This window comes from Echinococcus granulosus (genome assembly GCF_000524195.1).
Source record: "Echinococcus granulosus chromosome Unknown EG_S00010, whole genome shotgun sequence".
Lineage (NCBI taxonomy): Eukaryota > Metazoa > Platyhelminthes > Cestoda > Cyclophyllidea > Taeniidae > Echinococcus > Echinococcus granulosus.
Window position 1 is genome coordinate 781,112 of NW_020170390.1, and position 11,490 is coordinate 792,601.

At 38.1% G+C, this 11,490-nt stretch overlaps 1 protein-coding gene across 1 annotated transcript in view; it reads left to right on the forward strand. All coding sequences in view use genetic code 11, as the record gives it.

Annotated features, from left to right (window-relative positions):
* Window positions 1–3,445: 3,445 nt before the first annotated feature.
* EGR_02291 (hypothetical protein) overlaps window positions 3,446–11,490 on the forward strand; it is a gene marked incomplete at both ends in the record, with an annotated part of 11,279 nt that continues 3,234 nt past the window's right edge. The window contains 4 exons of the mRNA XM_024491540.1: window positions 3,446–3,570; window positions 4,396–4,604; window positions 7,159–7,449; window positions 10,940–11,331. Coding sequence (XP_024354046.1) covers window positions 3,446–3,570; window positions 4,396–4,604; window positions 7,159–7,449; window positions 10,940–11,331 — 1,017 coding nt within the window. The remainder of the gene's footprint in view (window positions 3,571–4,395; window positions 4,605–7,158; window positions 7,450–10,939; window positions 11,332–11,490) is intronic.

The following is an 11,490-nucleotide window of genomic DNA, read 5'->3' on the forward strand; positions in this document are numbered from 1 at the left end:
GGCAAATCTTGCAATCACTAGGCTAAGACTCAAATGCTTCACGCAAATCCCATCGACACTTTTAAAATGCATAAGTCTTTAGTATTTTATGCACGAAATGCGCATGAATCGCGACTTCTAACCATCCAAGTGGTACACAATGCAACTAGTCCATTTTTCGTAGTCCGTTTCCGAAAAACTGATAAATTTGAATCAACTGCGCTATAGACGTTTGACGTTTACAGCATTTTTTCTTAGAAACTTGATTAGTTTATGGTAAATTTGTCAAAGAATAAAACAGTTAACTTACAAAATGCCAGGCAATTTAAGGTTCTCTTTTGGAATATGTATAATTACTTAAATTCATCTTGATCTACGGTCATAATAGGTTGTATTCCCTTAGATTCCTGTACTTTGGTAAAGTGGCGTGCACATCGACACAGATCTCATTGCAGGAGAGGCCGTTTAATCAATGTATTTTATTAGGCTGTACCCATTCCTGCATAAAGCGAGCTTACAAACGTTACCAACCAACCAATTTCCACTGAATTTGAAGTCTTTCTTATACAAATTAGGTCAATAAAAATAATATCAAAACCAATTATTCCGACTACTCAGCCCTTTTTCCTGAAGTCAAAAATTTTGATCTATTTGATAGGTAACTCGTCAAGACCACAGAGGTACGAGCGTTTCATGTATCACCCTAGTTTTAATCCATCAACTTGACAAACGATTTCTTTTTTATGCAATAGGAAGTCTCCACTTTAAGAAAAAATATTTTCGTCGCAGTAACAAATATTTTCAAAAGTTAATTTACATCAGATTACTGCCCAACTGCCTTCAGAGTTTGTGATGTCATTCTACTTAACGGCAGCATTTGTTAAGGCAAATTCCAGATACATCAAAATAATCTAACATATTAGACATTTATTAAAAGACGCGGAACAAAAATATGTTACCGTACCTCTTAGGCATGATTATAGTTTTGGGCCTTGGTAATCCACTTTCCAGCTAAACAGCATTTTTTCCCAATTTTAAGTGTCTTCAGCACATTCAGAAATTTAACTTCTACTTTTCTGCCTTTTGCGACTATTTTATTCAACTAAATGTGTAGTCAAAGGAGAAAAGTAGCACCGAAACTTCAAGTCGGGACTGATCGAACTGAGGGAATTTGTGACCAACACGTGGCTGATCATCCTCTCCGCTTATCTTGCATATAAAGAGGACACTATTTAAACTTGCCCGTGAGTCGATTGTTTTGACCACAAAGCCCTTTACACAATTTGACCTTAACTGTCTACGTGCTAATAAGTTCAGCGAACCCTCATACACTTCAAGGCCTGCTCAGTATCGAATACTCGCTAGTCTCTTCTGAAACTAACTACATGAGCTCTTAATGGAAGGCCCATATTAATGGAGTGGAGAGGTAATCTAATGGCAGGAAGTGTAAAAAACTTCTGAATGCTCTTTTATACCAGTCACTTTTATAGATAAACGATTGTGTTGCAAAAAAGAGATTAGATGCAGATTTTCGCACACCATCCAATAAAAGAGCTAGTGTCTTCTTGAGGTTGTACGAATTCATTGAATAACCTAAACATGACAATCAACAGAATCAGAAATTATTCAGAAGATTTTTAAAGAATCATGTATCCTATCTTTTCTTCCAATTGTTACTCGAGAGATGTTGGCAAATTTGGCATAAATTTTGCTGTAACCCAGATAAAGCCTCATCTATTTTTTCCTTGGGATAAAAAATATCATACTGGCTGCTACGAACTCGATTTGAGAGACCATATGTTTCTTTGAGAAATCTGAGCATAAGTTTAGGGCGTAGGCTTTAGGAAAAAAATTGCTGCACTATTTTTTTTGCCCAAGACAGTGGTTTGTGATGAGTGATAGGAAAAAAATATTCCTAACTTCAAAATGCCAAACAGGTGAGTTTTTCCTGTTTCGATAGAATTGGCTCTATTCTCCAATTATACGCATTATCAAGCTCAAGTTTTGGACCCCTCATTTACATTGTAATTGAATATAAAAAATACGATAGAAAAGAAAAAAGGTTGACTTCGATTTCAACCAATTGTTGACCATATGATTAAATCTCGAAAGAGCGTTCGTTTACAAACGAAGTGGACGACATTCCACGGCAATCCCACACAGGAAGTTAGTTTGCTTTTGAAGTCCTTTCTAGTTTGACAATGGCATAGAGGTCACTTTGAGGGTATTTTTGCTAATTTGAGGTTCATAAACTAGTCATATAAATACTTTAAAATAATTTAGTCTATCAACATAGAACACGATAAATGAATTGTAAGAGCACATGGGATGTCCTTGGGTATCCTTGCAGTTTGTATCTTAGGTGTATCAGTTATCCATTAATTTTTTCCATAGTTGACCTACCATCCTAGATTATAAAAGGGGTTTCGAATAAATGTGGACTATTTCTGCCTATTTTGAGCCATATATACTTATGTGTGTGTAGGTGTAAATAAGACTGTCAAGATCCTCTGTTAAAGCTTCCAGTGAAGTCTAATGGAACATGCAACTAATCTGGCAATGTCTGGACCTGTCCTTTCATATGGTGCGGGTTGTTATACCATCACTTGACAAATCATTACTTTGTGCATAACATAACGTTGAGATGTGAGGATATTGCACGAGTGTCTGCGAGACTTACATATTTAACCGCTGAGACCCTCACCACACTTTCGAAGTTATATTTCACTTTAAATGATTTAAAATACATAAGGATTATTCGTGTCTTGCAAATAGCCACTGTTCAACTTATCTTAAATTTTGCATGTCATTTGCCCCAAAAGGAGATTTAATTTTGCATGTGACAATTTAAGCACCGATGTTACCGCCATATTTTTCATCGTGACCAAGCCGGAATATAAAGGGACTACAAATCATGTGGACTATTCGACACACGTCCTAACTGCGCTTAAGAAAAGACGGTAATAAATCGCCTTAGTCTTGACTCAGAGTAAATTGTTTTTGCTACCACTCCCGTATCTCACTTCATTAGCTGAGTCTAAGCCTACCTATGGAAGCTTATATCTGTGCATTCACGAAATTTACTACAGAATAAGGAAAGCTCGTTAAATTTTTGAGAGTAAGCACATTCTAGGAAGTAAAATAATGTGCCCACAAATATTGCAGGTATGAACATGAAATTCTATTTGGGACCCTCTATCTACCAAAGTTAAAATATTCAAGATGATCTATATTGGTTACCTTCTCTTCAACCATCAGTCTGTGAAATAGGGAATGGGTTTAATGACCTCCATGTGGGATGAGACCACTCTTATGTTAGCATAAAATGAAGTCTTGATCACGTTTTTTCCCAGAATGTTAACCCACTTGGTGTTGGATGCCAGCAAGGCGTATGTTGTCGCACTTTGTGACGCCAAGCCGCGTGATGTTTCGTACTTCCCTCGGTGATCGCAGTTAAAGCATGGTAATGATAAAGCGCGAGAACTTACTCTCGTCGCTGGTTTTGCTTGCTCTTGAGTCGTCTATTCATGCTGAATTTGCTGATTGGCTGCGGGCGCCAGGTTCTCTTGCTCAGTCGCACACCGTCACCATGTAATCAATCGAGGTTTTACCTCAGAATACCTGCTATGCTACGTATGTTTGTGTATCGGGGCTCCTATTAAACCATTACTTATTGGTTCTCTTATTTGTGTGACCCTGTTTACAATAGTAGATTTCTTGTTAACTAGCTATAACTATTTATGTTGATCATGGCCGGTGCATAAGTAGTCAAAATGTTTTCCGCTGTCCTCTTTACGTTGACTGGATTATTAAAACGAGGAAATGATGTTACAAAATCATTATGGTATTGAATGAATACCCGTGTTGTATAGCGTAATACAAAAACCCCGTACTAATAAACAGGTCGAAGTATTGCGTTTGCACAGATTTACCCTTTCTTTTTACTATCCCCTTAGGAGGGGTTGGTTTTTGTGAATAATCCTTAATAATTATGGTACATGTCGTGTTGTGAATAGAAGTAGTTAGCACTTTACTCAAATGTTATTGTTATTTTTGACAATTTTTAGGTCTATACAATTAAATTACCACACCTCGACTACTGATAACCATAGAACCATCTTGTCCTTATATGAACGATAATTAAATAATAGCTTGCATTCAGTGTTTGACTCCATGCGACACTGCTCATTTCCATGAGAATTTAATTTCCATCACCTCTATTTGCCTCGTATCGCGATGGTATTTTAATTAGTAAAATTATCAGGATATAAAGGGTCGACTAGTGGTAGTTCATTTACTCTTGTAAATATGACAAAAATGTATCGGGTTTGCACATAAGGATGTCATAATTCACGGATTTAAAAGACACCATTTCAACGAAATTTAACTTTCAGAGGTACTTGTATGGTCAGTCAGTGTGAGCCTTCTCCTTCAGTTGACATCGCGGGTGCGTGCCGAGCCGAGTATCACCCTACAACCAGTTCGGCTGCCGAACGGAAACGTCGAGCTGCAGTGCACCGCAAGTGGAGACCATGTTGACACCGCAATGATTCGCCTCGGTTGTGACATCAGAAGTAGCAAAGTATGCAGAGAAAACTGCACTCTGATTTGCCCTCTCATTGATGGTAAGATGTGGTCAGGCACATTTTGAGTACTATCAATGCAATAGGGTTGTGTGCATCCTTCTATAGAGAGATTTTTATGCTGGAGTGTGGTATTTGCTGACCTGGTCATGATTCTGTAAGGTGGCGCAATGGTCTTGAATGATTTTGGAAGATTCATTTAATTTAATGTAAAATGACTTAAAGTATGCCATACGAATTAAGTAAAATTTTTGGCTAGTGCCAAAAACTTTCCTAAATAGAGCCAGCCTAAAATTGCTTTATTTTGGCGGCAAACTTTTGTATTGTTTAAACCACCTTTGTATTCAAATGCGGAATTATGAAAATGCAGATTAACTTTACTATTATTATCGGAAAGTTGGATTTGTGAGCAATCGCACTTTACTTGGTTGTAAATTTAATAACTATTACTCCGAAGTCTTTATAGAATTGGAAATTTTAGCAATTCTATGAGTTTTTGCATGCTGCCTATCCACTGACGTTTTATGATCCAGTAAAGCGGAAAATTAATAAGTTCAGTTTTGTCCCTAAGTAAGTTTAATAAGGAAACTCACCATCAAACTCATCGCCTGGTCCCTCAAGTATAAACTTCGTTCACTGAAAGGTCACAAGCAGCAAGATCCCAAAAAGTGCAAAAACGGGAGTTCAAAAGTTGGGCAGGTGAAATACCCTCATATTGTTTGCGATCGACCAATCAAAGCACACCTTAGCTGCACCTTCATAATCGAGTCACGATGAGGTCACAAATTTTGCTTAGTAGAAAGCGAAGACGATTCACCAGACTCACGAAATGCGCAACGTGAATGCAACACTGCTGTAGAAAATGTAATTTGTCATTGTTGAATTTTACCTGCTTGTTAGTGTAGATGGTAGAAATACAACACCAGACAAGGAAATGCAATGTGGCTCAGTGTGAGAACTAACTCTGTACCAAATTTAGGTAGGCTTAGGAGCTCACTCACATTTGTTAACACAGTTGTATCACTGGCATCGTGAAAAGCAAAAGTTAATGGTATTCAGTACGTCTTTAATGATCCAATAACGTCCGGAATTTCAGTGGAATGTTTCATGCTCAGAACCAAAGTATTTACAGAAACAGTAAGAAACGTGTTAATCATACTTACAAATCAACAGGACCCTTCTGTTTCGGTGTCTTTAAATGTAGAGCTTTACTGGCAGCTTTGTATTTTACTTTTTCATTGGCGACACTGTCTTTAATGATGTTGAAATAACAATTAAATGTGGAATTCATTTTCTTCAGTCCTATCTTGAGGCCTTGCTTTCCGTAGTGTCACGAGTTTTCATTTAGTCTCCAGTCTTCGTTGTGGCTCGAATTCAAACCTTCTGTGTTACAGTGTCACACCATCTCCGTATGTACACACGCACACACCCCTCACTTTACCTCCTATAAGACGTGATATTTTGGTGTTGCATTGGGTGGCCTCCTTGTGGAATGTGCAGTGTGAGGGCCGAGCGCAGATGGTCTTTGCCAGTCGTGGATAGTGCATTATCAGCTCTTTGGAGACCGAGACGTCAGCAGTCAATGAAATAACACAGCCACTTATTACTCATATTTTGCTCTTTCTGAGTTACTAATTTAGTTTAATATATCTAAAAATTTGTATAAGTTTAAGCAAATAATGGAAACGATTTTGACAAAATACTCAGCTAGAAATTATTTTTGGAATCCTTGCTGCCCCTTACATTTTACCAAGCATAAAATAACGATCTATGACGCAAGATTATAGTAAAGGGTTGGTTTTGATGTATGTATTGTACATTCTATGAGTTATTAACACTCGGAACGCATTGAAAGCCTTCAGCTGTAGTTTCACTTGTTCGAAATTTCTTATATGACAAGTGCCTTTCACTATCCACCAACCTACTACACCAGGTACGCATCAATCGAACCTTTTGTACAAATACATGCGTTGTCAACGAAATTTAACATGCTTTAATGAACTCGTGAGTTGGAGCCGACTAAGCCCTCACAAATATCAAGAGCATTAAAATCATATAAGGGATCCTCTGGAAATTATAGCCTTTCATTCGTTTCCGCCTGACTGAATGCTTCACACTGAGTAACTGGCTAGTGTTTGGTATGACAATCATTCCAGCTACTTCAATTAAACATTTTTTACTGTACTGTGCAAAGATGCTGTCAGCAGAGAAGCTTCTGGCGATTTTTGCCAACAAATTTCAGTTTCATCTTCCTTTATAAGTTGTTTCTTATATTCGTTCTCACCCCTTACTTTTGAAATGTTCATCCTACTTTAGATATTTGTTGAATTCCTAAATTATAGAATTTAACTGGTTTTATTTCTAACTATGTAAGCTTAACTAAAATATTGCTACAATGTTTGGGGTTTTAACTGGTGACGTCCTGAATGGAACGATAAAATAAACCAAACTTCCGTTAGTCAAATTTCTTGTAATTTCTCGTAATTTATTGCTCTTCCATAGTTAACTGAGCTAATCTGCCAGAAGGAAAAGCCTTCTTTCACCCAACTTAACTCATTCAAAGCCAACAAATGCATTCGCTACTGAATTCATTCAGGTCATCCGAATTGCACGAGGATATCTGATGACGGGGTCACCAGTTGTCGATATAGCCGTTCCTCAGAGTCTACTGCTAGAGTCGTCTACGAGTTGGGATGGGCATCAGCTAATACCAGAGTAAATTTTTGGTGTATTTACGGTGGCAAGAGCTCTCCCATCTTCACTCACACACCTCTCAAGAAGAAATCGGGTCGAGCAGGGGCCCTTTCCAGGCCTAAAAAACTCAAATCTACGCGACAGGCAAAGGAATTAGAACATCCGGACCCAGGTGGCGATGCGGCCAAGTTGCGTGAGTCGATGTCAGTCTTTTGTGCATCAAAGTACATCCATATACAACACTGACAGAAATGACACGAAAGCAATATAGTTTAAATTGTCTCGGCTTCGATATACTTTGATAAGAAGGATGGAATCAATTCTCGATTCGTCAAACCAAATTTCTTTACAATCAGCTTAAAAATGAGTTGTTTTTAACTAAATTGAGCAAACTTTTTAAATTATTTATAGCTATATTACCGCTCTTCAATAAACGTAGTGGTCCATTGCTTGACCAAAGGCTAGCCTAGTTTTCAGAAGCTAGGTATATCTTAATGAGCAAATGTACTCAGTGCAGGCGACCCGCCGAATTAGCTCTCCCTCGAGCTTAAAATCACAAGCCATTCGAGACTGCGTTTTTGAATCCTTTTCAGAGATGCACTTTACTGCAGAAGTCGTCTTCATCATCACAATTTGTACAATCGGGTCTTGTTTGCTGAATTTGGTTTTCTGTGTCTGTTGCCAAATGTCAAGGCGATACTTAAGTAAGTTCACTTTCTTGAAGATCAGTTTTTATGGTCAGCTCCATAAACTTTCGACAAAATGGTCCATTTTTATGTTTCTGCTCGGTGTATCACATAGACTACGGGATAGTTGCTTCAGAAAGCTAGATAAAGAGGTTTTTAAAGTTCTTCGAGCATGTCATAGCACAGTCCTCTAGTATTTTTTCAAATTCGCTACCAAACTTTTGCTGTGCTGAGAATGGTTAGCATAATTGAGAGGCGTCGTTCGATCTTGGAAGGTGGACATCTATTATCACACTAGTGATAATAATTACTGCTTCTTGAGTGCTGCTTTCACCCGCCTTCATCCCTTGGATAAATAGTTCACATGAATTAAGCGTCACCAGAAATAATGGAGCTAGAGCTTTTACTCCACTATAGCAGAAGGCAAAGGAAATATAAAGTTCCATTAATATTAAAATCATTTTTAGTGCAGTCATTATCGTGCACAAAATATTCTAAATTGTTTAGTCATTCCACTGAAATAAAGATAGATTCCAATTTTATGTAAAATACAATCTTTATTTGCTGTAAACTACACTTTCTAGTGTATTTCATCCATAGAATGTAAAATTAAGTGAATATAATGAGGCCTACCAAAGTTCGACGATGTTCGACACTAAAGAAGCTGTTAAATATTGCTGAATTCATTGAATTTTTTTGGTCAAATGGGAATTAAACCTGCTCCGTGTTTTGACAAGAAGTCGGATATCAACCATAATGACCAACGTAAGGATATGTTTTTGACTGTGAATAGCTGTGGCTAATTGGTAAAACAATAACTTAGCACACAATCCATTAGTGGTAGCAGAAACTTGACTTTTATTAATAGGCTTCGTATTTGAAGTTTATTACGATTATTTGACTCATGAATTTTTATAGCATGAAATTAGTGATTTACAGAGCTGACTCTCCAACTTCTATTTCAATAAGTTGATTCATAGACAAAGTGGGAATGTGTGTGATGTTGGCCGAAGGTTCTCAAAACTTTTTTAATACCTTGAATCTGCTTATCCCATCCACACGATCTTTGAGATTTTCAGAACTCCCTAACATGGCAGCTCTGGAAACACGCTTCGCATCCCATATCTTCCTGGATGCCTTTACTTGCTGTATATCTTAATGGGATGGTTATGTAACACTGTGTTGGTATGATTTTTTGAACCATTACTAATAAAATGTTCCTAGCTAGATCAGCATCAATGCCTCTGACTGCCAGATCAGAGATGACGGTAGCCTAAGTGCAGTCGCCTGACGTGGTGGAATTGTTCTCTGATCCCTCAATTGAGCACGGCAGATCCTACGAGAGGGGCAATTTTGCGGTCCCACTAATACAATGCGTTCATGTACTGAGTAGGCATTTTAAAGGCGATAAACGGAATTATCGGGCACCGAACGGCTGTTCGGGGCTAGCGTCATTCGTGCCGGCAGCCATATCTGCCAAAGTAGATCAGTGGTTAGTAAAATATTTCTTGCCTCGAACTGGTAATTTGCTGAAGTAGTTTAGCGTTCAGTCTGAAGGGAAATGTAAATTGCAACTACTAAATTTTGAGCCCTAAAATCTATGTATTGGCTTTAGGCACAGCTACAAATGCATTCTGACAGTTTATAAAATGAGCCCGAATATCAATGTGCTGTCATTTCAGAAACAGCACATATGCTACTCAGAGTAAATAAGGTGGCATGTGGAGTGTGAAATCCTTGATAGGACCGTTGCTTACTAAGTATTACATCAAATTTAGAAGTCCAGGTTATTTGAACAATGTAGCTGAGTAGAATCACAGATAATTAAATTTTACACAGTGAATATTCGCGATATTATCTAAAAGAAAGGAGGAAACGAGAATACCATCTGCGCAATCGAGAGTATAAGAGCAAATCTAAAGAAATCGGGAATAAAAAGTTCCATTTTTTGGTACTTTGTGTTGATTTATATAAGTGTAGGTCCAAAGGGCTGAATGGGGCTATTATACTTCATAAATATCAAGATCTATATGTGTATGTGTATGGTTGAATTAGCGATGACTTGAGTAATTGTTAAGTAGCCATCAACCGAAAAAACTAATTTATTGCCTTTATTATCCGTTCATTGTCAACTGGTATTTTTATTGTGCGGTATCTTCAATGGGTTCACTCCCTCTCTAGCGAGTTTGAGTTGGCTAAATTTCCCAAGCGTGGATCCCAGTGGACAATAAAACCTCATGCAAAACAGCGAGATGAAAAGTGCAGTTTTTCTTATCAGGGGAGAATCAAACACAGCCTGAAAGTGCCCACTCGCTGACTTACAAATATCCTAACATTGTTTTTCTCCTATAAAACATGATGAAACTCCTTACTTTTTTTCCTATTTTTCGTTTAATATTTGAATTTTGGGGAAATATTAGTATTGAATGAATGGATTAAAGTAAAAAAGCCTTGTGAAACGTACTGATCGACTTCCTTAAATACAAATTAGCACCAATCTGAGTTTGGCTATTCTTCTGACTAATGGCCCGATAGAACTTCTAGTAAATGGATTGGCACATCTCGCCACCTTAATGCGTGTTGCTCCAATTAGTTAGCTTGAGAAGCTGGATGAAAACGTTAGCGTCCCAAAATTAATCACATAACTTTATATGTAATCTTTAAGCATAAAACAAAAAAGTCCTGCATGTATTCACTCCCGGTAGCTTTGAACAAGACGTGTAATTGTATTAACTTTGAAAAGCAGCAACCATGTATCAGTTAGGCTTTGCATTTAGAGGAACCTTAGTTTTTTAATTAGCTTATAATAGATTCACAATGCGATCATGTAAAAAATGCGTCAAAGTATGATAATCGACAGAAGAAACCACAGAAACACTTCAAGCAAAACTCAGAGAGTAATTCTGCTTCAAATCAACTAACCTCGTAGTTCCTTCCCATGGATGTTAGCAATGTAACGGATAACTTACAAAAAAATGCGCTTTCACAAATTCCTAGAGGGACTGGCTAAGGGCGGTCCTCGAAATTCGGCAACAGAGACGTGCCTCTGTTTAAAGAGCCTCGCCGAAACCTACCGCCCTCGTCGCATTGGCTTCACTAGAGGTGGCTATCGCAAGGGCGGCAGTTTTGGTGTTGATATTGTTAGTGAAGGTGGTAGAAGCAGTGCGCAATGGAGAAGAATGGCAGCACAAGAGAGCTTCAAACTCCCCTTGACCGAGCCGATGCCGCGACGCAAGCCCTTCACTGCTCTAACCTACTTCCCATCCTACCACCACGAGCCGCTGTGCCCTCCCTCTAACCCACCCCAACCGTCGCTCGACGAAGTCATCTACGACGACGTTCACCAATCCACAGTCTACCTAAATAAAGGCGATTTAGCTTCGCAGCAGGTGAGTTTTGTCATGGATCTTCTCGCTCACTTGATTAATAGCCCTGTTACTAAGGTCGAATAGTACCGCCTTTGTGATAAAATGACAGCTTTTAAGTGTTATATACATAATATCATTACCATTTCCTTTCTCTTCTTTCAATTTCTAGCAGTTTTTTAG